The sequence below is a fragment of the Symphalangus syndactylus genome, chromosome 22 (genome assembly GCF_028878055.3).
Source record: "Symphalangus syndactylus isolate Jambi chromosome 22, NHGRI_mSymSyn1-v2.1_pri, whole genome shotgun sequence".
NCBI lineage: Eukaryota > Metazoa > Chordata > Mammalia > Primates > Hylobatidae > Symphalangus > Symphalangus syndactylus.
The window spans coordinates 40376223-40403628 of record NC_072444.2 but is presented as its reverse complement, the minus strand read 5'-3'; the positions used below and the strand labels follow the sequence as shown (position 1 = coordinate 40403628).

At 46.2% G+C, this 27406-nt stretch overlaps 1 protein-coding gene across 5 annotated transcripts in view; it reads right to left on the bottom strand.

Moving 5' to 3' along the window:
• Nucleotides 1-540: 540 nt before the first annotated feature.
• FAM168B (family with sequence similarity 168 member B) overlaps nt 541-27406 on the bottom strand; it is a 48568-nt gene continuing 21702 nt past the window's right edge. For 3 of the 5 annotated variants that reach the window (XM_055262723.2, XM_063632122.1, XM_063632123.1), the window contains exons 3-7: nt 26563-26646; nt 8444-8586; nt 8163-8340; nt 5775-5899; nt 541-5046 (exon numbers count right to left, since the gene is read on the bottom strand). In XM_055262723.2, coding sequence (XP_055118698.1) covers nt 5787-5899; nt 8163-8340; nt 8444-8586; nt 26563-26646 — 518 coding nt within the window. In that variant the 3' untranslated portion in view covers nt 541-5046; nt 5775-5786. The remainder of the gene's footprint in view (nt 5047-5774; nt 5900-8162; nt 8341-8443; nt 8587-26562; nt 26647-27406) is intronic. The other 2 variants (XM_063632124.1, XM_055262724.2) reach the window with 1 other exon arrangement.

Here is a 27406-nt window from a genome sequence, read left to right as displayed (position 1 = left end):
GGGGGCTCACCTGTCGCAGATCACACCCTCGGGGCTTTAGTGGAGACAGGCTAAGGTGGGGCTGGCTGCAGTTGGCCTAAGGAGAGTAGGGCCAGGCCATGCTGGTTGCTGGTGGGGAATACAGGTAGCTCTGCCCTCCCTCGCACTCAAGACCCAGAAACCACTGCTTCCCTGTGTTTGACTGGAGCTGGCCCACATGAGTTTGGCGGGTGAGTAGTCAGTAATCTTTCTGGGCCTCAGCATCCGTGGTGAAATGAGGAAGAACGTGTCTTCCCAGGGTCTTCTGACCCTGGCCATAGAAGCCAGAAGGGGAGCATGGGGCTGCTTCCCTCCCTGTCCCACTTGGGAAAATGGTCACCTGCAACCTGCTGCCTCCACCACACTCCAGCACTGCCAAGGTCACTGGGGCTGGATGCCATGGTGGCCTTCTTCTCAAAACCCCTGGCAATCTCCCAACTTGAGAGAAGCCCCAGCACCTCCCAGTCAAGCCACGCTACCTCTAGACAAAACCCATATGGAGAAATCACGAAAACCACAATATGCAACACAAGTCAATCTTTATTGAAAACTGCAGTATTAATACATAACAATTCTTGTTACAATAAACGTGCTTTTGAGATTTTTAAATCTGAGCTCATCTACTCATCAGATTGCATAAAAAATTAAAATAGTATCAATTGACACCTAATTGAACTGGCTCAGGATGGAAATTCCATTCCTTGGCATGGATACGTTAAGTTCAATGCAGAGGTGAGGGATGCCTTTAACACTGGAAGACAATGCTGACTTAGCTTAAAAAAAGTACCAAGAGAACGGTGTAAAAAACGGTATTTAAAAATCATTTTTAAAAAAACAAAAAGGAACCGTTTCTTCTTTAGTTACAATCCATGAGGCTCTCTAGGGCCTCTCTGTGTGGCCAGCACAGCAACCCTGCTAGGAGCACTAACGGCTGGCCTGAGATCTGGCCCAGCTGCCTTGCCCACTGGTCTGCCCAGGGACTCATGGGCACAGCCTGTGGTGAGGAGGAGACACCTGTCATGCCAGTCCTGGGAGCACACCACCCTTCTGCAGGCCTGGGGTCCCTACATAGACGCCGCTCATCCTCTGTCTCCCCTTCCCAAGTGACATCACTTGAGTCCTGTGGAGCAAAATAAGGCTATCCCCACCGGCTCTCTATTCTTCAAATAATGAGTAGGAAAACGAGACAGACTTTCTGAAACATGCAGTTTCCTACCCAAGTAGGCTACACACCCCCACTTCTGTGTTACTTGGTCAGTTGAGCCCCTGGAGCCCTCAGGACCTACTGATAGAGCATGTCCTCTGCAGTATACTCAAGAGTCTGCTGCCCTTCAGAAGGCCCAGAGGGAAGACTCACAAATGCAGAGGTACTAGAGGGGAGAAATACGTGCTCTGCCTTCCCCAGGCCAACCACACACTGCTTGAGAAACCCTCTCAGCACCAGAGAGGAGGACCAGACACTGCCACCCACCTCAAGCCACACCCCTGCCACCTGCTGCTGCGCCCAGTGGAGGTCCTGTCCTGTCCTGTCTGGGCAACAGCCAAACTGGCGACAATGGACACATCCAACAGTCAGCTGTCGAAGAGGTGAAGGCGGCCCAACTGCTTAGAGTAATACTGTTCTCAAATGTTTAAAAAGGACAGGTGAAGTCTGGGTCTCCTTTTTTAAAGCAGACACCAGTACTTACATAACTGGTACATGTTGGCCTTTCACCAGCACTCACTGGCATTCACAGGTGCCTTATATACCTTACGGGAGCCAACACTGACAGGTATTAGTACGTTGCAAGTTGCTGTGATAATGTATTTCCTCTCGTTACTGTCGTGTCCCCAAGACACATGCAAATTATTTCCTAGACCTCATTCATCACAGCCAGATAATGCCACCAGAAAGAGCAAGGTACTGTATGCCCAGTTGGGGAAGGGCAGGACACTCACTGACCAGGCGCCCACCCCAAGGCTCAGGACCACCCCCATCTCCTGTGAACACATTTGCATAGCACTCAAGACGGTTTCCCAGAATAGCGACAGGTAGGCCTACAAACCACACCAAGAAGAATGTTCTTAACAGATGGCTCACGAGAGACATAAAAGGTTCTGGAAGTCAGAGCGGCAAGTTCATGGGTCACTGGCTCACACTAAATGCTCAGCCCCCAGCACAGATCCAAACAAGAATTCCATGAGCAGAGAAACTGCAGCAGCTGAACACACTCCCAAGCCTCAGGGGAGAAGGTGTAGAACAAATATTTTTTCAATAGCCATCATGATGTCCATGTTTACATGAACTAGGTCCTTTGCTTGCCTGTCTCAACTTCTAAAAGAACAGTAATTCAGCTGAAGGACTCCCAAATTAGGAATGTCAAACACACAAAAAGCAAATTTCTCAGAATGCTCCACCATATGCTTCGGGACAAATTATGCAGCTTTGTAACAGAATTTTGACCCAAGTTCTATTTCTTAATTAACTTTACTAGAAGTGAATGCTGATAAAATTACAACCTATGACAGTTTTGTGACTATTCCCTAAGTCCAGATTCTTACCTGATATCTACCTTTCATATCTGACAGCTGATGTCCTGAAAGTTTCAAAGTCAGAAAGATTTCTGCATGGACGTGCAATGCCAACTTATTTCATAAAGCCTCTCATCTTCAAAAAAGGGAAAAAAGGTTAAGTTATAGGGAGGAAGAAAAGTGTTTATGAAGCTGATGTAAATGGTGTGTGGGGGGTGCAGCCCACTCTTTAAAACACCATCCTGTGTGTGCCAAGTACCAAGCACGCCTGAAGAGATGCCTGTAACTTCTAACCTCCTCCTGAACCCCGAGACTCCAGCCCTCACAGGAGTTGTGCATGTATGTTTCCATTTTGTTGTGTGGGGCTTTTTAAAAGCACATACTAACATTGTGAGTATTTTATCCTAATTTATTAGCACTCAATTGGGAAAAAAGACTTCTCTGCTACTTGGTCAGCTGAACCCCTGGAACTCTTAGAACCTACTAATCCTGCCAACCATCCACTAAACAGATGGAATTACCAACAGAGACTTGAAGAAAGGGGCACAAACTGTGTGCCTGCAGTAAATGTCTGCCCCCACACATAGACACTAAGATGGATTAAGTGCTCATGAAGCAATTTAAAGTACTTACCAGTAAACATTCTATGTTAATAGACATCAGGAATAAAGAATCTGCTGTTTACAATGATCCATGCAAAAATATTCCTAAACTTCTTATAAAATGTGAAAAAGAAAATTATGAGGAGTACTTACTATAAAAAATAAGGTTACCAAAGGCTCAGTGGTCAGGTGTCCCCCCACCAACCAACTGGGGCAGAATGCTAGTGGGCATCCTCACTGGGCGCCATTGCCCTGACCCAGCTACCAGCAAAAGAAGAGGAGCAGAGCCCCTCCCCACCAGAGCCCACAGCACTCAAAACACCACTGCACTGGGAAGAAGATGCACGCTTCTGCCCTAGAGGCCGCTGAAAGGGACCCAGGCCTTACATCCCCCACCCCCACTCTGACCCTCACTGAGAACCAACACGCACTCTCATGGATAGAGGGCGGGCATATTTTGGGGGCGGGGTGGAGGGAAGCCTCTTGATTTCTTATGCACAAGATTCAGATTCTAAACTCAAATTCCTCTCCCACAATAAACCCTGCCAGCAAATGCACTCCAGCACTGCCTGGCCCTCTCTGCTCTCTGTGCTTGCTTTGTGCCAAGTGCCCTCAGCTGCAAAAGAGATGGCAGGAGAGGCTCGCAGATAACAGACACAGGCCTCCCCCTCGCCCCACCTCTAAGCGTCCCCTCCAGCCGGCCTCAGCAGACAAGTCACCACCATCAGGTGGGTGATCCCAGAAGCAGCTACAGGTTTCTACATTTCCAGACATATCTACGGCCCTGCCTTTCTACAAGAAATTGGAGGAATTTTAAATAAAGTTTTGTTCCCTTTTAACTCATTCTTAAATATACCACTTTCTTCATAACATACAGCTGAAACCTTTGCCCTTCTTTGTAGAGGAAAAACAGCAATGCCTGTTTTCAGCTGATTCAAACATTTCTCCAGGAAAAAAAAAAAAATGGAATGATTTTCTAAGCTAAATAAAGCAGAGGACAATACCTCCTGCAAGCATGGCTGTTTCTCTTTCACATTTCTTCCATCCCAGGAAAATAATTTAGTTTTACATAGGACTTTTCCAATAAAGATATATAAAAACATCATCTAAGAGAAATGTAATGAAAATTTAGATAGCAGAGAAACTGCTTTGCTGACACATAAACCACCCCCCTCGCCCCAAATTCTACTGGCCACACTACTATAATCTTTCATGATGAGCTTTAAGCATGTCCCTGTTCCACTGACTCCACCAAGCCTAAACTCAAAGGGATGCCCATGAACCGGCTGCACCCAAGCAGCTGTGGCTTCCCTACTCTCTCCCAAACCTCGCAACTCCCTCCCAGGACAGTCAGTGCCAAAGAAACAGGTCGCTGAAAACTAAAATGTCCACATCCCTAACTGGCAACCCACATCAACCCCAAAAGGTTGAAGAATCATCTAAGATATTTCAGATGCTCTATGAAGAAATTCACTTTAACACTTATAACTTTAAGACTTTGCATACATTACAACAGTGCATTAGTGATACAAGTTGTAAAATACGTTTCCATTCCTTTGGATTTTGCATATGATGGTTTTGCATCAGTCACTGCAGGTAGATTGAGCAAGCTTTTTGTGTTTGTTTTTTTAAACATGCATTCAACTAGATATGATTCAGAATAGATTAATACTCCCTTTTTATCATTACAGTTAGCTAAAAAATTGCCAGGCAGTCCACAAAACAGAATTTGCTTTAAGACCAACCCACAGAGTCAGCTGGAGACTAACGGCGCTGGGGCCTGCTGGGCCGGGATATAGTCGTGTTTAGCTAAGTGTCGAGAGCATTAAGAAGAAAGTCCTGGTTGGAGGCGCAAGGCCTGCAGCACCAGCTGTGGAATCCCCAATAATGTGACTGCACAGCTCCGTCCTCAAACCTGCAGAAAGGAAGACAGACACTCAGTCACACAGAGCTCTTCCGGCACCGCTACTCCAAAATCTCAAGTAGGATGAGGCCCACCAGGGCCGGAAAGGGCAGCAATGGGCAAAACTGCTGGACCTGGTTCTCACTTCCTTCCTAGAGTCCCCTAATTGCAACTGGAGCCCTATTTCCTGCAGCAGGCAGGTGGGGGGGTTAGAGCACATTCCAGGAAAGGCTCAAGATGGACAGTGTCAACAGGAGGTATTCAATGGTTCCTTCTTTCTTCTACTCTGTAATGTCTGCGCGGTGGCTCACGCTTGTAATCCCAGCACTTTGGGAGGCCGAGGCGGGCGGATCACGAGGTCAGGAGATCGAGACCACGGTGAAACCCCGTCTCTACTAAAAATACAAAATATTAGCCGGGCGTGGTGGCGGGCGCCTGTAGTCCCAGCTACTCGGAGAGGCTGAGGCAGGAGAATGGCGTGAACCTTGGAGGCGGAGCTTGCAGTGAGGCGAGATTGCGCCACTGCACTCCAGCCTGGGCGACAGAGCGAGACTCCATCTCAAAAAAAAAAAAAAAAAAAAAAAGAAAAAGAAAAACAAAAAATTTAAACACTGCATTGCCTCTGGATCCAGGGTCTGGTGCACTTTCCTCATTAGTGCTTAAATATGTGGTAAATTTGCCACTGTCCCATGGAAATGCCCTTTCATCAAAGGCCAGCCTAGCCTTCACTGGTCACTTACATTTGCAGGTGATCACCACTGAGGGGGCACATAGCTGTAAGTGGGCGTTCCTGGGGCCCGGTATGTGGGCACAGTGACCGGGTGGGGGGCGACAGGAGTTGGGGAGTGAGCAGTCAGCAGGGTACCTGGAAGAAAGAGCAGCACATAACATGAGGCTGACCTCCTACACAGCTCCACACTGCCCGACACGCACACAAGCCTGGCCTCTTTGCAAGGAGGAGGGTACACAGGAAGAGGGACAGTCTTGACCCAGATACTGTCAGAACTCTGATTAGATAATCCCCCGCACCCAAAAGTTGTCTCCACACAGCAAGCTTCCACAGACAATATGTTCGTAAAAGCCTTTTGTGTGTCCCCTTCATAAAGCACACCCAATAATTTTTATAGGTCAGATGATAAACAAAGGAGTATGATTTAGCCTTAACAAGGAAGGAGATTCTGACACATGCTACAATATAGATGAACCTTAAGAACATAATTCTAAAAGAAAGAAGCCAGTCACTAAAAGACAAATACTTTATGATTCCACTTAGATGAAGTACCTGGAGTAGTCAAATTCAGAGACAGAAAGAAAGTAGAAAGGGGAGTTAGTGTTTAAAGAGTACAGGAGTTCAGCTTTGCAGGATAAGGACGTTCTGGAGCTCTGCTTCACAACAATGTGAATATACTTAACACTACTGAACCATACTTAAAAACGGTTAAGATGGGCTGGGCACAGGGGCTCACGTCTGTAATCCCAACACTCTGGGAGGCTGGGGTGGGAGGATAGCTTAAGCTCGGGAGTTTGAGATGCGCCTGGGCAACATAGTGAGATCCCAGCTCTACAAAAAAAGTTTTAAAATTAGCCAGATGTGGTAGCACACTTATAGTCCCAGCTACTCAGGAGGCTAAGATGGGAGGATGGCTTGAGCCCATGAGTTCCAGACTACAGTGAACTGTGATTGCACCACTGCACTCAAGCCTGGGCAAAAGGGGAAGACCCTGTCTCAACAAAAAAAAGTTAAGATGGTAAAAACAAATAAATAAAAAGAGGCTGAGAACAGTGACTCACGCCTGTAAGCCTAGCACTCTGGGAGGCTGAGGCGGGTGGATCAACTGAGGTCAGGAGTTCGAGACCAGCCTGGCCAACACGGTGAAATCCCATCTCTACCAAAAAGTACAAAAAAGTATCAGGCGCGCGTGGTGGCAGGCGCCTGTAGTCCCAGCTACTGGGAAGGATGAGGTGGGAAAATCACTTGAACCCAGGAGGCAGAGGTTGCAGTGAGCTGAGATCACACCACTGCATACCATCCTAGCCGACAGGGTGAGACTGTGCCTTAAAAAAAATATTAAAAATTTTAAAATTAAAAAAAAAAAAAAAAAAAAAACAAGAAATGAGGATTCTAAACTACATGAGCTTCAGAGTTCTTTAAGAGAAATCTATTTTTCCTACAACTGCAGAAACTCAGCAACTACTTGAGTCCATTTATGGACCAGCAACACCTCCAACACAGCGGCACCCGACTGGTGCCTGCTGCCCTCCCTCCCTGTGCCTCAAACCAGCAGTTTCTGTCTATGCCCAGTTTCCTATTCCTTGACAGATAAGTATGGGGAAAACCAAATCGGAGTCTACGTTGAGGCACACATAATATCCCGGAATGCTTTTCTCTCTGGCATAATTTCCTTACACTGAAGTCAAGTCCAGAAAAACAAGGAGGGAACAGTACGCTTTTGTGTGGACATGACCTAAAGGTGGTCATACTGACCCACAGACCAGGAGGTGAATCCACATGGGTGGTCATACGGACTGGGTGGTCACCCAATCCCTAGACATCAGATCAAGCCCCCAGGGCTTCCGAGGAGAAGTGCTCATCCTAGCCAGGGGCCTCATCTCTCCATGGTTTATTTTCCTTAGAGGAGGCCTTGGGAAGTAAAGTACGGTAGATGAATGCCAAAGGATTTCTACAGGCAGCTGTTCCTTCTATCAACGGAAGACCAGCTCTCCTAGACGCATGAAAACATCCCCATGAAGACAACTGACCTGTAAAGACAAGCTCCCCTCAAGGGAAAGGAAGAGGGCCAGAGCCACCCCGGTACACACTGTCCTCCTTCTGCTCAAGTCTTACATGGTCATGGGGGGTGGGAGGAGAGGGGGGCACCTCCTGCATTGCCAATGGCTCAGTTCACCAACAAAGTGAGTCCATCAGATTCAGAGAGGCCTCCACAAGCGGTCACTCAGGGAGGCAAAGTAAAAGATAACCTGCTGTTTCTTCCCCAAAGAATTTTCTGTCCTTCCACACAACCATAGCTATGAAAACCTAGAGCCAAGGGTCAGAGGATTCGTGAGCTCTCCCCTCCCCCAGCTCTTGGGGACACCATAGGACAGACACCGCAGGAACAAGGACTTACCTGCTGACATGGCCATGGTGGTCCCAGCCACCATGCCCATGGTGACCCCGTTGCCTCTAGGAGGGGGGATGGGAGCAGGGTACACTGTTGCTGGCATGCCGTTGGGCTGCACCACCGTGGTGTGGTGGATGACGTGAGGAGGTGCTGCATACAGTGGCTGTGTGTAGTACGTGCCTTGCTGTGGGGAGAAGAGAGACAACTGACACAGGGTCCCAGGGCCAAAGGATGAGTGCCCAGGTGGTATCACCCCTTCCCACACAGCAGTGTGTACCCAAGCATACCTGTGCATATGGGCTCTGCTGGGGGTAGGCACTTCGCACAGGGTACACGGCAGTCTGGTAGGGGTTCGGGGAGGAGGAGTACGGCGGCACGGCCCCGCTGGTGGGGGAACAGGACACTTTGTAAGGTGTGCCAGGAGTGTAACCTGGAACAAAGAAGGCAATGGCCTGAGTTCACCCAAGCTGGTCCAGGCACAGGAAGAGGACACATGCAGGGAGGAGCTAAGCTGCGTGTCAGCCCCACGCAACTCGCCAGACCTGCTGCCACTGCCGCCCCCACTCTCCTCCACTAAAATCTGACTTCATTTCTTACTTTGTGTGCGTGTGTGCATGCACGTGTGTGTGGTGGCAGGGTGTTGGGAAGGAGGCAAAAATACCAAAGGAGAATGTTCTACAGATGGAATGCTCACACAAGGACAGGAAATAAAAACTGTCTTGTCCTGCTGGAATTTAAATTGGTATGGCATTCCTGGGGCTAAATTTGGCATCAAAAGTATATATGCCTTTTAATCCCACAATTCCACTTCTAGAAGTCTGTCTTAAAGCAATACACATGGATCTATACACACACAGAGACTTAACTGTAAGCATGCTCATCATAGTGTTGCTTGTTACAGCAAAAGCAGGAGAAACTTGCCCAACACCAGGACTGGCTAAGCACTCTATGGTAAAAAGCCCTCTGGGTCAAGGGAGAAGGCTGAACACACATATTTGCTTTTGTCCCCACACAAAATGACATGAAAATGACAATAAAGCAGATTAAGAGAAAAAAGAAAACTCACCAAGAATGGAAGAGAAGACAGCATGCTGAAGCCTGGCAAGCTGAAGTGGAGGATGATTGACAGACTCGAGAGGAAGGCACTCTCAGCCAGCAGCGAGGAGCAGCTGGCACCAAGAGAGCCCTTCCCCAAAGCCCTGCAAACTGCTGGCCACCAACCCGCCTCCAGAAGCAGATAAAGAGGCCCCATCTAGTAGAGTGGTTGAGTTTGCTGAATAAGCAGTTAGGTGTCCCTCCCTGATCCCAACAGAGAAGAAGGGTTTGGTCTCAGGGGAGGGAGAGGGTCTCTGGACAGCTATGTTCACAGCAGCTATATTCACAATGATCAAAAGCTGGCAATGGCCCAAACGCCCACCAGGAGACAGATGGGTAAACACACTGTGGTGCATCCATACAAATCCTACTGAGCAAGCCAAAGGGACAAACTGCTGATCCATACAAGCACACGGATGAATCGCAGAGCCACACCATGTCAAAGAAGCCAGATACAAGGACACATGCTGGATGCATGTACTAACAGAAGCTCTAGGAAAGACCAACATAATCCACAGTCATCAAAACCCCAGCAATGGTGCCATGGGCCAGAGGGGCATGCGAGAACCAAAGAGTGCATTCACTCAAATGTGGTGGCGGCCACACAGCTATGTATGACTGTCCGAACATACCAAACTGTACACTGAACAGGATTAACTTATAACATGTAAATCAGACCTCCACACAAGTGCTTATGGCATCTCACATTCCCATGGGTGAGAGCAGGAGGGGTGGAGCACTCACACACTGTCCGTGTCAGACAGTGCAACTTTGCAAGCCAGACACACGCCCCACAACATCCAGCAATCCACTCCCAAATATTTCCCCTAGAAAAACAAAAACACAGGTCCACGATAGACTTGTAAAAAGTGTTCATATCTTATTCCTAATAGCCAAAAATGGGAAATAATCCAAATCTTCATCAACTGGGGAAAGGATAAATCATGATATGTCTCTATAAACATTACCAGCAATCAAAAGGAAAAAACATGGATGAATCTCACAACATGCTGAGCTTTCCAAAAGAAGCCGGAAACAGAACAGCACATAGAGCAATGATCCCATTTATTCCCTAACAACAAAGAAATTTACCTACGGTGACGGAAATCAGAGGGGAGAGGGCGAAGAAAGCCTTCTGGGATAATCAAAGTGTTCCATGTTTTATTTGGAGTAGTGGTTCCATGGGCATGTACAACTGTCAAAACCCACCCAGTTGAGCACTTAATATGTGGGTGTTTTCTGCATAAATTATACCTCAAGTTTTAAAAAATGAGCTGAGTGTAAAGAATTTTGGATCACCTGAGCCGGAGGTCAAGGCTGCAGTGAGCTGTAATTAAGCCATTGCATTCTGCCTGGGCGACAAAGTAAGACCCTGTCTCAGAAAAATAGTAATAATAATTAAAGTTAAATTTTTAAAAAATTTTACACAATTGGGCTGTTTAGCAATATGTACGTGTGTGTGTGTGTGTGTGTGTGTGTGTGTGTGTTTTTGAGATGGAGTCTTGCTCTATTCTCTAGGCTGGAGTGTAGTGGTGTAATAGCTCACTGCAGCCTCCGCCTCCTGGGTTCAAGCAATTCTCATGCCCCAGCCACCCGAGTAGCTGGGATTGCAGGCATGTGCCACCACATCCAGCTAATTTTTGTAATTTTTAGTAGAGATGGGATTTTGCCATGTTGGCCAGGATAGTCTCGAACTCCTGGCCTCAAATGATTCTCCTGCCTCAGCCTCCCGAAGTACTAGGATTACAGGTGTGAGCCTGTAAATATATGCGCCTGGTCCATATATTTTGTTTCAATTTGAAAGGGAAAGAGAATGATTGGCCCCCTAGGATATTCACCAGTCTGGGGCCTTTTGTTTGGGGTGCCAGTGCAATTCTGTGACATGGATACACTGCACAGTGGTGACTGGGCTTTTTCACCTGATGCACACTGTTATCAATTAAGTAACATAAAGGCTTCAATGTCAGCCTTCTCATACTCCCCTGCATGCCCTTTCATGGTCTCACGGTGGGAGGTGCTGCAGCTGAGATCTGCCTGTCCTACGCAGCAAAGCGGGTGCTCACACCCAAATTTGTCTGCATCCAGAGTCCTGACCCTTCTACCCAAACCAGGCAACTCCCAACCTCAGCTAGTCTCCATTTGAAGAAAGAAAAGATTCCTCCAGGGCTCCCTATATTTTGAAATTTACTCACCGCTATGTTAACTGTAAATAGAAGCCCTGCCAAAATTTGAATACAACAACTTTTTAATACTGGTGCTTAGCCAAAGGAAAGCAGAATACACAGATTTTCCATTAGGATTTGAAAAAGCAAGTTTCAAGACAAGAGCAGTTAGAGAGTTTCCTTCTCTGGCTGCTCATCTCCTCGTCTTTAAGAAGGCTAAAAAAGGAAAGTGAAAAGGAAAGCTTCACAGGTTTACACGTTAAAACTCATCAAACTGAAGCTTTAAATCTGTACACTTAGTTTATGCCAATTAACGCCACAACGGGGTTGTATAACATTTTCTTTAATTATAAAGAAAAAGGTAGTGTGAATGCCATCAAAGAATTATAAAGGAAAAGGTAGTGTCCGGCCATTTACTGATACTCCCAGGAGACCCGGGACAGTCCAATTCCCCCTAAGTGGCTAGCTAACTCAGGGAAGAAATGCAAAAAGGAAACATGGTGTGTGACGGGAACACATGCGAATAGTCAGGTGACTGGGGCATTATACCAACACAGAGAGGCTATTCACCATCAACATGGGGCCATGCCCTGTCACAGCAGAGATGATCAGGACAGATCCAGCCCTCTCCATAAGGTGTTTGGCTTCAGGGGAAAAAAAATCACAGGAAAACAAACCACCAACATAGCAGCATTTTATGCAGTCTTGGCAAGCAATGAGGAGTCAGCTCAGACAGGGGCAGGTGGGGCAAGGCTGTCTCAAACGAAAGAAACTGTCGGGATGAGGGAGGTCAAGGGTCATCTTGGATAGCTCCCTTCTCCCCAGCCACACCACCTCCTTCATTTTCCACCGCCATGCAGCAGCCAGACACCAGAGGGTACCTTCAGCTGTACCCAAAGGAGACACTGCCGAATGGGATCCCCACTGTACAGCTTAATCCCAGTTTCTGCCTCATATTTCCACTAGCCTGAAAAGAGATCCTCCCAGGAGTCACCAAACTCTTATCTGACCAAGATGATATTTTTTTATAGAAGTGTCAAAACATAGAGCTACTCTCTGTGTGTCACATCCTGAGAACAGATGCTAGACTTCAAAGTTGGTAATCTCATTCCAAACTTCCGACAGTTTAAACAAACAAACCCACAGGGTTCCCTTTCTTCATACAATTAAAAACATTCTTGCGCCACTGCACTCCAGCCTGGGCGACAGAGCGAGACTCCGTCTCAAAAAAAAAAAAAAAAAAAAACAACCATTCATGACAGATAACTGGAAATATGAACACTGATTACAATCTCAGTAGTAATAAAAAATATTTTTAGGAGTGACAATGACACAGTTCTAATTTATCTTTTAAAGATAATATTTAAAAAGCTGATGAATATAATGTCTGAGACTTACTTCAAAATAATATAAAGTGGCAGGGGCCTAGATGAAAAAGATCAGCCATAACGTGGTAACTGCTAACGCCAGGTGATGTGTAGGTGGGAATTATATTCCCATGTACTTCTGCTAAAGCCAGGCGATGTGTGAGCAGGATTTTTTTTTTTTTTTTTTGGATGGAGTCTCGCTGCCTCGCTCTGTTGCCCAGGCTGGAGTGCAGTGGCACGATCTTGGCTCACTGCAACCTCCGCCTCCTGGGTTTAAGAGATTCTTCTGCCTCAGCCTCTCAAGTAGCTGGGACTATAGGCGTGCACCACTACACCTAGCTAGTTTTTGTATTTTTAGTAGAGATGAGGTTTCACCATATTGGCCAGGCTGGTGTCGAACTCCCAACCTTGTGATCCGCCTGCCTTGACCTCCCAAAGTGCTAGGATTACAAGCGTGAGCCACTGTGCTCGGCCGTGAGTAGGAATTACCATATTCCCATGTACTTGTGCTAAAGCCAGGCAATATGCGAGCGGGAATTATGTTCCCATGTATTTCTGTAAATATCTGAAATGTTTCCTAATGACTCTTTTGAAGTCAAAGTATTAAAACATATAAGGAAGACTGTTACGGATTGAAAGAGGTAAGAGACATAAATTGAACTTTATAAAAAATTCACTATGTAATGTTGAGTACATTATTCTGATTCCAAACGTTTTTTAAAACTTAGGGGGTAACTGGGCAAATGTAAATATGAGCTACTTTTAAAATTAGAGAACTGCTGTTTCTAAGTGTGGACATGCAAAAGCACACCTCACTCACGTTAGGGAGGGCTACACTCAAGTCCACTGGACAAGACACAAAGGATTCTGAATTGATTCCACAAGCATAAAAGAAAAACCAAACAACACTCATCCTTACGTAAGGTAAATATGGGGAAAGATCACTGGGGAATCTAAGTGGTGGGTACTGTGGACATTCACTGTACTGTCCGCTGAACTTTTCTGTATACACAATTTTTTTTTTTTTTTTGAGATGGAGTCTCGCTCTTTTGCTTGCTTAGGCTGGAGTGCAGTGGCGCAATCTCAGCTCACTGCCAACTCTGCCTCCCAGGTTCATGCTATTCTCCTGCCTCAGTCTCCTGAGTAGCTGGGACTACAGGCGCCCGCCACCAAGCCCAGCTAATTTTTTTTTTTTTTTTTTTTTGGCAGAGACAGGGTTTCATCGTGTTAGCCAGGATGGTCTTGATCTCCTGACCTCATGATCTATCCACCTTGGCCTCCCAAGTGCTGGGATGACAGGCATGAGCCACCGCACCCGGCCCAGTTTTTTTAATAATAAGTAAGGTGGAAGGCTGGGCGTGGTGGCTCACGCCTGTCATCCCAGCACTTTGGGAGCCCGAGGTGGGCGGATCACACGAGCCTGGGAGTTGAGACGAGCCTGGTCAAGCTGGCAAAACCTTGCCTCCAAAATTTAAAAAAAAAAGGTAAAAATAAGCAAGGTGAAAAGTATACAGTACTTTCAGATGCTGACACACAACTGAGAGAGTGTACGCTAGCCAGAAAATCTCCATAGAAACAACAGTCATGCATCAGGTAAAAGAACAAGTGAGGAAGCTAGCTGAAAGGGCCCATGGATCACCACACCCAAACGCACCCCTAGAAGATGAATTATAGTCAGGCGCAGTGGCTCATGCTGTAATCCCAGCAGTTTGGGAGGCTGAGGCAGGCGGATCACCTGAGGTCAGGAGTTTGAAACCAGCCTGTCTAACATGCTGAAACTCCGTCTCTACTAAAAATACAAAAGTTAGCCAGGCTTGGTGGCACATGACTGTAGTCCCAGCCACTTGGGAAGCTGAGGTGGGAGAATCAGTTGAACCTGGGAGGTGGAGGTTGCAGTGAGCAGAGACTGCGCCAATGCACTCCAGCCTGGGCGACAGAGCGAGACCCTGTCTCAAAGAAAAAAAAAAAGAAGAAGAAGATGAATACAAAATTTTGCCAAGCCTTTAAAAAGGCCATCAGCAGGAGGGGTTCTATAGCAGTCTGAAAGATGCTGATCTGGAAGATGGCCTGGCAGTTAGGCATAGGCTGGAAAAAAACAGTTAAACCATGCCACTGGACATGTTCAATATATACAGCCCATGTGCAACAAGAAGTTACAGTTCCGGCCGGGCGCGGTGGCTCACGCTTGTAATCCCAGCACTTTGGGAGGCCGAGGTGGGCAGATCACGAGGTCAGGAGATCGAGACCACGATGAAACCCTGTCTCTACTAAAAATACAAAAAATTAGCCGGGCGTGGTGGCGGGCGCCTGTAGTCCCAGCTACTCGGAGAGGCTGAGGCAGAAGAATGGCGTGAACCCGGGAGGCGGAGCTTGCAGTGAGCCGAGATTGCACCACTGCACTCCAGCCTGGGCGACAGAGCGAGACTCCGTCTCAATAAAGAAAAAAAAAAAAAAAGAAGTTACAGTTCTATCTGATAAACTGATTCACTAAAGAAAGAATGAGAAAAAGGAAAAGCTGTTAGAAGAAGTTAAAACAGGCCGGGCGCAGTGGCTCACGCCTGTAATCCCAACACTTTGGGAGGCCAAGGTGGGTGGATCATGAAGTCAGGAGATCAAGACCATTCTGGCTAACATGGTGAAACCCTGTCTCTACTAAAAAAACACAAAAAATTAGCCGGGCACGGTGGCAGGCGCCTGTAGTCCCAGCTGCTCGGGAGGCTGAGGCAGGAAAATGGCGTGAACTCGGGAGGCGGAGCTTGCAGTGAGCCGAGATAGCGCCACTGAACTCTGGCCTGGGCAAAAGAGCGAGATTCTGTCTTAAAAAAAAAAAGTTAAAACAAGCAATAAACCCACAACCTACATCCATCAACATTGCTAGTAAGAAAGTCCTTGACCTTTTTGTCACTGTTCAAACTGCAGAAAGAGCTGAGTGAAGAGAAGATGCAAGCTGCCAACCTGAACAAACCTCTAATACAGAGTATAAAACCAAAGTGAGGAAAATCTGAGAACACCTCCCTCCAAAGAGGGAGTCTCTCAGCCACAAGTGCTCATCTGGCCCACCACAGCCACTGAAAAAAGGTAAAGTCCTTTTTCTTGCCTCATTTCCTTAGGATACACAGTCGAGGGGCCCACCTAGGATGTCTTCCTTTTCTTCTACTGGAAGCCTCCCAATGCAGAAATCCCTCCAGCTAGCCCTAGGTTTCCCAATCCAATCACCCAAGGTGTCTTTTTCGTTTTTGTTTTGGGACGGAGTTTCACTCTGTTGCCCAGGTTGGAGTGCAGCAGTGCGATCTCAGCTCACTGCAACCTCTGCCTCCCAGGTTCAAGCGATTCTCCTACCTCGGCCTCCCGAGTAGCTGCGATTACAAGCGTGCACCACCATGCTCAGCTAATTTTTGTATTTTTAGTAGAGACGGGATTCACCTATGTTGGCCAGGCTGCTCTCGAAGTCCTGATCTCAAGTGATCCACCTGCCTCAGCCTCCCAAAGTGCTGGGATTACAGGCATGAGCCACCGCGTCCGGCCTACCCAAGGTGTTTTTTTTTGTTTTTTTTTTTTTTTTGAGACGGAGTCTCGCTCTGTCGCCCAGGCTGGAGTGCAGTGGCGCCATCTCCGCTCACTGCAAGCTCCGCCTCCCGGGTTCACGCCATTCTCCTGCCTCAGCCTCTCCGAGTAGCTGGGACTACAGGCGCCTGCCACCACGCCCGGCTAATTTTTTTTGTATTTTTAGTAGAGACGGGGTTTCACCGTGGTCTCGATCTCCTAACCTCGTGATCCGCCCGCCTCGGCCTCCCAAAGTGCTGGGATTACAAGCGTGAGCCACCGCGCCCGGCCACCCAAGGTGTCTTACAACACCTACCTCACATGTGGGCGTTGCTGAAGCAAAAGGAGTGACTGCTCCAAGAAGGAAGCATGCATATGCAACTCAGCATGCAATGCATGGGATGCTAAACTTGTGCATTTCACACATGCACATTTTACTTAAAACCAAAACCAAAAAGGAACTAAACAAATAATGATGTGCATGCTGAAGTTATTGAGGTGAGATATACTGAGGCCCACAACTTACTCTGAAATGAAACCCATCAAAAAATAAGATGGACTGAAGGATGGATGGAGTAATGTGTATGTGATACAAGTAAAATGTTACTTGTAAAAGTTGACTTTAAAAAGTTTAATCGTAGAATCTTAGCAGTCCATATATAGATGATCACTGTGAAATTTCTGCAGCTTTTCTGTGACATCTGAAATTTTTTACAATAAAATGTTGAAAAAAAGTCACCAACTATTTCTAATCAGAACAATGGTTTTTAATATATATTATCTTACTGTTTATTCTTATGACTGTAAGGCTATGTTCTAATGCTCACCAGAAAACTTTTGGTCTTTGGTTTAGGCATGAATGTTACACCATTTTCTAGCCAACATTTAAGACAAGTATATTTCAAGCAAAGCAAACAGGTCTCCCTATCAATTTAAGACTTAGTATGGGGCCAAGAGCTATGGTGCACACCTGTAATCCCAACACTTTAGAAGGCCAAGATGGGAGGATAACTTGATTCCAAGAGTTCTGAGACTGGCCTGGGCAGCACAGCGAGACCTTGTCTCTACAAAATAAAAATTAGCCAGGCATGGTGGGGTGTACCTGTAGTCTCAGTGATTTAGGAGGCCAAGGCAGGAGGATTGCTCATTAAGCCCAGCAATTCTGGGTTACAGCGAGCTATGACTGTGCAACCACACTCCAGCCTGGGCGACTGAGCAAGACCCTGTCTCTAAAAACTAATAATTTAAAAAATTTAAAAAACTAAAAAAAATTTTTTAATTAAAAATAAAGACTTAGTGTGTGCTTGCCACCTTTCTTAAGTTTTTTTTTTTTTTCATTCAGCATTAAGTCCACCATATCCCTCCATAGTAACTCAACAGGAACTTCACAAACTTTAAATAAATACACAATTACCTCATCGTACCCAAAAATACACACTGCCTCCCTGAAATATCAAATTCATTCGGTGCTAGGTCTTTCCAAAACAACAGCTTTCCAGATTCTCCCTCCCCAAGAAGCCCATCTGTACTGATGCAACCCAGGCGGCGCAGACAACAGACGCTCCCTCCTTCCACTTCACCAGACCTGCGAGTGACCCTGGCTGTGCCCTCAGGGAAGAGTGACCCTGGCTGTGCCCTCAGGGAAGAGGACATGCACAGGGTCACTGATTTTAGAACACTAACTGTTCGGGAACCAGGAACTTTTTATTTAAATAGGTCATTTTTTTTTCAAAAGTACTGTGTACCACACAGATTTTTTTATAATAATTTTTTGAGTAAAAAAGACATTTATTTAGAAAATTTTAAAAATTCAGAAGCCTAAAGTACATGTGAGGAGAGAAGATCTGCACCAAAACACAGCATCATGAAATTTCTGAACACTGGAGGCAAAAATCCTACAGAATAGCAAAGAAAAACCAAGGTTACACTCAATCAGGCACCAACAAGGTATCCCAATTCTCAGCAACAGTGGTGGAAGCTGGAAAGCCATTGAGCAAAGGCCTGAAAATTCTGGGGGGAAATAAGTGCTGCTCTAGAATTCTGTATCCAGACAAACCATCAATGAAGAGTGCGTGCAGAATAAAATGTCTTCAGACATGGAAAATCTCAAAATTGTGACTTTTCCATACTCTCCCAGGTGGTTACTGAAGAAAATCCCCCGCCAAAACCAGAGTAAACTAGGAAAAAAGAAAAGAACTCAGGCAGAAGGGAAAGGCAAAAGCAAGCCTTGGGATGATGAGAAGAGTGACCCCCGCCAGGGTCCCGCCCAGAGGACAACCAGTCCAGGTAAGAGAGAGGAAGTGAGGGCTTCAGAGCTCACCAGGAAAACAACACACAGGTATCGGAAATTGCTAAGAAGAGATCTCAACAAATCGGGGGTAGCTGGAGGTTTAATTAATGCTATGGTCACAGAAACCTAATCAAAGAGACCAGATAACTACAGTATTAATTCCAGGGAAACCACAGTAGATGCAGAAGAAATTGCAACAGGGCACAGGACAACAGGATCGCCACACAGAGGACACAGCTGTGAACAATGCTGATGTGACCACAATAATAGAACTGTGAAGGAAAGTTGGGGCAGCAAAGTGAGAAGTCAGTAAAGCAGTGCCACTTTACAAAAACAAAAAAAAAAAGAAGCAGGGAACAGCAGAAACATGTCATGTGGAAGCACGGAAGGCACGAGCAAAAGCAGCTTTCAAGAGTTAAAGAGCTGGACTTTGCCCATGGGGAGTGAAATGTGGGGGCTCCCACAAGGGAGCAGGAAACTGCTATTGTTCATTTTAAAAAGCCTTTTGGAACACTGCAATCTTTTACCTATGTGAATGTAAACCTTTAAGAGGGAAAGAAACAGGCTCCACAAGACCTCACAGCCTATTAATATTCCAAAGGCTATTCTCTCCTGCTCGGCTGCCATGCGTGAAGTTTAATTTTTAAACAAACCAAGGGTTTCATTTTATGGCTATAATTCTGAGTTCAAAAAGAAAAGAAACGCCGGGCGTGGAGGCTCATGTCTGTAATCCCAGCACTTTGGGAGGCTTAGGTGGGCGGATCGCCTGAGGTCAAGAGTTCAAGACCAGCCTGACACACATGGAGAAACCCTGTCTTTACTAAAAATACAAAAATTAGCCGGCGTGGTGGAGAGCGCCTGCAATTCCAGCTTCTCAGGAGGCTGAGGCAGGAGAATCGCTTGAACCCAGGTGGCAGAGCTTGCAGTGAGCTGAGATCGCACTACTGCACTCCAGCCTGGGCAACAGAGTGAGACTCTAGCTCAAAAAAAAAAAAAGAAAAAAAGAAAAAGAAAAGAAAAGAAAGCTCTACTGTAAACCATTTTCACTTATTAAATATTCTTCATAAACAAGTACTAAAACCAGATAAACACTGTGTGATAAAGTTTAATTAAACCATCACTTTGTAATTAAATGCATGTGTACCTGTACATAAATGTTTGCATGTCCAATTATTGCCCTTAGAATACATTCCTAGAAGTGGGTCGAAAGGGTTCATTTTTAAGCTTCTCTCTAACATACACTACCAAACTGCCCTCCAAAGAAGTTTCTCCAATTTACCCTCCACCCAGCCATACACAGCAATGACTATTTCATCACTCTTGGCAACATTTGTATCTTTTTTTTTTTTTTTTTTTTTTTTTGAGACCGAGTGGAGTCTCGCTCTGTCGCCCAGGCTGGAGTGCAGTGGTGTGATCTCGGCTCACTCACTGCAAGTTCCGCCTCCCAGGTTCACACCATTCTCCTGCCTCAGACTCCCAAGTAGCTGGGACTACAGGCGCCTGCCACCACACCCGGCTAATTTTTTGTATTTTTAGTAGAGGCGGGGTTTCACCGTGTTAGCCAGGATGGTCTCGATCTCCTGACCTCGTGATCTGCCCGCCTCGGCCTCCCAAAGTGCTGGGATTACAGGCATGAGCCACCGTGCCCGGCCTAAATTTGTACCTTTTAAAAATAAGTGCTAATGTAATAAATATCTAAACCACCTTGTGTGTAGAGCTTATTACAAAGAACAGACTTTTGACAATTTCAGATCATCATTACAAATATTAGTTACAGGTACTTGTGACTCTAAGTAGGACCAGAACAGAGGCCTCAATGTGCTGGCCCAGCTGACATCTGTGCCTGATCATAGGCTTGGGGCTGAAATCCTCCCATAACAAATCAAGGAGTTATTTATTCATTATTCCAATGCCAAGGGTGAAGTTAAACAACTTTCCCAGAGAGTGACACAGTCAGGAGTATAATCCACATCCAGCTAACTCCACAAATCAAAGCTCTGATTCCAAAAATGGACAGCCCAGTCGTATTAGTTCATTCTCATACTACTAATAAAGAAATACCTGAGACTGGGTAATTTATAAAGGAAAGAGGTTTAATGGACTCACAGTTACACATGGCTGGGGAGGCCTCACAATCATGGTGGAAGGCAAAGGAAGAGCAAACGTGTGCAGGGGAACTGCCCTTTGTAAAACCATCAGATCTCGTGAGACTTACTCACTATCATGGGAACAGCACAGGAAAAACCCACCCCCATGATTCAATTACCTCCCACCAGGTCCCTCCAGTGACACGTGGGGATTACGGGAGCTACAATTCAAGATGAGATTTGGGTGGGGACACAGCCAAACCATATCACCACTCTTTTTTTTTTTTTTTTTTTTTTTTTTTTTTTTTTTTTGAGACGGAGTCTCGCTCTGTCACCCAGGCTGGAGTGCAGTGGCGCGATCTCAGCTCACTGCAAGCTCCGCCTCCCGGGTTCACGCCATTCTCCTGCCTCAGCCTCTCTGAGTAGCTGGGACTACAGGCGCCCACCACCACGCCCGGCTAATTTTTTTGTATTTTTAGTAGAGATTGGGTTTCACTGTGGTCTCGATCTCCTGACCTCGTGATCCGCCCGCCTCGGCCTCCCAAAGTGCTGGGATTACAAGCGATATATCACCACTGTTGATGTGTGCATACACAGCCTTGTTCAGGAGGACAAAATGAATGACACCTTGTCCATTCCCAGATTCTGAAAAATAGAATTCTTCAGCAAAAGACACCTCATCACAAGGGTCTCAGAATCCTCTTATGTCACAATTGGAAGAGGGCTAAGAAATACCTAGCATTTGGATTACAAAAGTGCTCTGGAAGCCAAACTCCACATATACAGCGTCGAAACCACAAGTCAGCATTGGGTACAAACTGAATGGCAAGAGAACCAAAAGGCAGATCAAGAAAGCAGCAGGGGCCGGGTGCAGTGGCTCACCCCTGTAATCCCAACACTTTGAGAGGTCAAGATAAGAGGATTGCTTGAGCTCAGGAATTTGAAACCAGCTTCGGCAATACAGTGAGACCCCATCTCTACAAAAATTTTTTTTAAATTATCTAGGTGTGGTGACTTGTGCCTAAGGTTCCAGGTACTTGGGAAGCTGAGGCAGGATTGCTTGGCAGTGAGCCAAGTTCATGCCACTGCACTCCAGCCTAGGCAACAGAGTGAGATCCTATCACACTCTCACACACACACACACACACACACACACTCTCCACGCACCTTCAGAGAGAGAGTGACAGAGAGAAAGCAGCAGGAAGGGAGAAAAACTTCTCTTTTAAATTTTTTATACTGATAATTTTGGCTTGCTCATCAGAAAAAGGGAAAGGCTCACTGAAAAGGGAGTTAAAAAATTCAAAACATGAGGCTGGGTGTGGTGGTTTATGCCTGTAATCCCAACGCTTTGGGAGGCTGTGATGGGAAGATCCCTTGAACTCAGCAAAAAAAGGCTATAACTGTACCACTGGACTTCACCCTGGGTGAAACCACAAGACCCCCGTCTCTTAAAAACAAACACCCAAGACATGAAAACAGAGAGGATCCCAGAAAAAGATGGGCACACAGCTGTGATCCAGACTCAGGTCAGATGGACAACAGCACTTGTGGGACATCAGAAAGACTTTTTCTTTTTTCTTTTTTTGAGACAGTCTCGCTCTGTCACCGAGGCTGGAGTGCAGTGGCACGATTTTGGCTCACTGCAACCTCTGCCTCCCAGGTTCAAGTGATTCTTCTGCCTCAGCCTCCCCAACAGCTGGGACTACAAGTGTGTGCCACCGCACTCGGCTCATTTTTGTGTTTTTAGTAGAGATGGGGTCTCACCGTATTGGCCAGGCTGGTCTTGAATTCCTGGCCTCAAGTGATCTGCCCACCTTGGCATCCCAAAGTGCTAGGATTACAGACATGAAAACCACCGTGCCCGGCTGCCTTATATTTTTCATTCACCAATTTCACAGCTTCTCCTACAAGACCAGAAGATCTGGCACTGGTGAGCCAGCAGTCTGGCACCTAACTGCCTGGCACCCGTCAGCGGATGCCCCTCTAAACAAGGCCATTTGGGCAGCTGTAGTTGCTACCTGCCTGTCCCAGCTTCTGGATTACAGGAACAATTTGAGAGCGGTCTTGCAAAAGGGACAACACAGGCCTTACCTCCCTATGAGAAAGCAGAGATGTTTGAGAAGATGGGTGACAAGCTGGGCATGGTAGCTCATGGCTATAATCCCAGCACTTTGGGAGGCTGAGGCAGGAGGATCACTTAAGCCTAGGAGTTTGCGACCAGCCTAGGCAACATAGTGAGATCCATCTCTACAAAAAATACAAAAATTAGCCGGGTGTGGTGGTGTGCACCTGTAATCCCAGCTACTCGGGAGGCTGAGGTGGGAGCATTGCTTGAGCCTGAAAAGTCAAGGCTGCAGTGAGGCGTGATTGCACCACTGCACTGCAGCCTGGGCGACAGAGCAAGACCCTGTCTCAAAATAATAATGAGATGGGTGGCCCATGTTCCACAGGGTGGCCCCCAGAGACGCTCAAGGGGGGAAGTTGTCAGCAGCACTCAGCGTCCACCCTGCCTCTGCTAGGCAGTGCTGCACATTTTTGGCAAGAACAGCTCTGTCAGCCTGAAATAAACTCAAGGTTCTTCTTGTAAAATAAAAAAGTTGAAAGTTTTAAGTACATTTTCATACTAATTTGTGCTCCATGAAGAAATGAGTAAAAGTGGGCTACCTATGAAAATCCTAGAAGAGTAACTTATGTTATGGTGGTCTACAGCATGATCATCACATGCCACATTCATACGTATGCCAAAGATATAAACTTCAATCCATTCCTACCATCATACACAAAAATTAACTGCAAATGGGTCACAGACATAACTGTAAAACCTGCAAGTGTAAAACTTCTACAAGAAAAAAGAAGAGCCAGGCGCGGTGGCTCACGCTTGTAATCCCAGCACTTTGGAAGGCCGAGGCGGGCGGATCACGAGGTCAGGAGATCCAGACCACGGTGAAACCCCGTCTCTACTAAAAATATAAAAAAAATTAGCCGGGCGTGGTGGCGGGCGCCTGTAGTCTCAGCTACTCAGAGAGGCTGAGGCAGGAGAATGGCGTGAACTCGGGAGGCGGAGCTTGCAGTGAGCCAAGATCGCGCCACTGCACTCCAGCCTGGGTGACAGAGCGAGACTCTGTCTCAAAAAAAAGAAAAAAGAAGAAAATCTTTGTGAAGTTAGGTTACACAGATTTCTTCTTCTTTTTTTTTTTTTTTTTTTTTTTTTTTTTTTTTGAGACGGAGTCTCGCTCTGTCACCCAGGCTGGAGTGCAGAGGCGCAATCTCGGCTCACTGCAAGCTCCGCCTCCCAGGTTCTCCTCATTCTCCTGCCTCAGCCTCCGGAGTAGCTGGGACTACAGGAGCCCGCCACCATGACCAGCTAATTTTTTGTATTTTTAGTAGAGAGGGGGTTTCACCGTGTTAGCCAGGATGGTCTCCATCTCCTGACCTCATGATCCGCCCGCCCCAGCCTCCCGAAGTGCTGGCACGACAGACATGAGCCACTGCGCCCAGCCAAGTTACACAGGTTTATTAAGTATGGTACCAAAAGCATGATCCATAAAACGACTAACCCTCATCAAACTTTTTTTTTTTTTTTTTTGGTTGAGACAGAGTCTCACCCTGTCGCCCAGGCTGGAGTGCTATGGCATAATCTCGGCTCACTGCAACCTCTGCCTCCTGGGTTCAAGCGATTCTCCTGCCTCAACCTCCCAAGTAGCTGGGATTACAGGAGCGCGCCTCCAAGCCCAGCTAATTTTTGTATTTGTAGTAGAGAAGGGGTTTCACCATGTTGGCCAGGCTGGTCTCGAACTCCTGACCTCATGATCCACCCACCTCAGCCTCCCAAATTGCTGGGATTACAGACGTGAGCCACCGTGCCCAGCCCAAACTTTTAAAACCTCTGCTCTTTAAAAGACGCTGTTAAAGGAATGAAAAAGCCACAGACTGGGAGAAAACATGCATGTATCTGATAAGAACTCTCAAAACTCAACAATAAGAAAACAATAACTGACATACAGTAAAAGCTGTATACAAATTCTTCACCAAAGACATACAGAAGGCAAATACGCACATGAAAAGATACTGCTACACATTCACTAGAATGGCTAGAATTAAAAAGACTGACCACACCAAGTGTTGTTAAGGATGTGGAGGAACTGCAACTCACAAACACTGCTGGTAGGAATGTAAAATGGTACCACCACTTTGGAAGACTGTTTGGCAGTTTCTCACAAAGTTAAATACACACCTGCCATAATAACTAGCCACTCAAATCCTCTGTATTTATTTACTCAGAGAAATCAAAGCATATGTTCACACAATAACCTGCATATAAATATTAACAGCATTTTCATTTGTAATAGCCCCAAACTGCAAATAACCCAAATGTTCATCACATGGTAAATGGATAAGCAAACTGAAGTATTTATTTCCACACAACAAAATACTACCTAACAATAAAAAGGAATGAACTGCTAACATACACTAAGAGATGGATGGTTCTTTCAAGGCAAAACACGAAAGGAAAACCACTCTAAAGGGAAAAAATGGGCCAATGTGGCAAACAGCTAGGGACTGAAAGTCGAGACTCTTGGCATAACGTATCTTAATCACGGGAAACCACTGAGAAAAATTCATCTGGGAGCATCGCTCTGGTTTAAATACGAAGAACAGTAACCCAGGGACAGAAAGCGTGGGAGCAGGAAGACCAAGTCAAGGTTTTTCTCGGGGTGTGAACTACGGTCTGAGCAAGGGTGGTCATAGTGGAAGTGGAAATGTAAAGGAAGAGATGGATGTAAGGACAGAATATAAAGGCAGCATTTTATGATTAACAAAACTGGGAGAATTTGGGGAAAGGACACTGCTGTTGTCTCCTCCTCTGTCAAAGTTAACTGCGTGAGGCTAGTGTTGAAGTATGATAAAGCTGCCCCAGCAGTCCCAGGATTAAGGCCAAACCACAGCCTCAGATCAGAGTGTGCACCACCACTGCTGCAGCAGAAAGGCAAAGCCCCGCGTGGGTGAAAAAAGTCCAAAAGGGGCCGGGCGCGGTGGCTCACGCTTGTAATCCCAGCACTTTGGGAGGCCAAGGTGGGCGGATCACGAGGTCTGGAGATCGAGACCACGGTGAAACCCCGTCTCTACTAAAAATACAAAAAATTAGCCGGGCGTGGTGGCGGGCGCCTGTAGTCCCAGCTACTCGGAGAGGCTGAGGCAGGAGAATGGCGTGAACCCGGGAGGCGGAGCTTGCAGTGAGCCGAGATTGCACCACTGCACTCCAGCCTGGGCGACAGAGCGAGACTCCGTCTCAAAAAAAAAAAAAAAAAAAAAAGTCCAAAAGGAACCAACACCAGAGAGTGCAGGCTCCTAGGAGAAAATTCCACTAAATAACCAATCTCCTCAAGATTCAGACACAAACCAATTCCACTTTCAATATTAACATTGATTTACAAAATCTAAAAATATTCATCTATACCTTACATGGAAAATAATACTTTTTTAAAAAATATAATCAGAGTGCTAAAGTAGTCTAATCAAAAATTATCTCTAAAAACATTAACATGGAAATTCCACCTGTTAGCATGGCAAGAAATTCTTCAGTTTCTAGTAGGTGATACTATTTCATGAACAGATGCTCTGGTAGAGTTAACAACCTAGTGATTACAGATTTGCCTTGTGGGAGGACATGAGAAACACAGTATATAAAGCTTCAACGCAGTAAGAATTAAGATTTTGTTGCACTTATCAACAGGCTAATTTAATGAACTTGAGAAATCGACTCAACCAAGTCCTAATTCTATACCCACCCCTCTCAAAATCCACCCCTTCATCTTTCTCTCCCAGCTGTACATACCAAGCATTTTATCACCCAACACATACCTGTTTGGAAGGTAGGATTCGCTCCAGGATACATGTTAGGAGAATAGGCAGGAGCTGCTGCTGCATAGCCCATGGGAAAACCAGCTGAAGAAAAATACAGAACGATCTCATGTCATCAACTGAAGTAGTGACGCACAATCACTAGAGCTCCTGCAAAGCCATCGGCTCTTACCTTCCTCCCCAGAACTCCACAGACTTAAGCAGCCCCAAGAGCACTATGTGTGGCCAACAGTGTGTGTCTAGTTGTCTTCTTCCCGCAGAATTTTGTTTTTTTTACTGTTGTAGTCTTTTGAGATAGTTTCACTTTCATCGCCCAGGCTGGAGTGCAATGGCACGATCTTGGCTCACTGCAACCTCTGCCTCCCAGGTTCAAGCAATTCTCCTGCCTCAGCCTTCCAACGAGCTGGGATTACAGGCACGTGCCACCACACCTGGCTAATTTTTCTGTTTTTAGTAGAGACGGGGTTTCATCACGTTAGCCAGGCCAGTCTCGAACTCCTGACTTCAGTTGATCCACCCGCCTCGGCTTCCCAAAGTGCTGGGATTATAGGTGTGGGCCACCACACCTGGCTTTCCCTCAGAATTTTGATAATCACAATTATATATTTTATATTTTATTTTTATTTATTTTTTGGGGGGGGACAGAGTTTCACTCTTGTTGCCCAGACTAGAGGGCAGTGGCGTGATCTTGGTTCACTGCAACCTCCGTTTCAAGCGATTCTCCTGCCTCAGCCTTCCGAGTAGCTGGGATTACAGGCATCTACCACCACGTCCAGCTAATTTTTGTATTTTTAGTAGAGACGAGGTTTCACCATGTTGACCAGGCTGGTCTCGAACTCTTGAC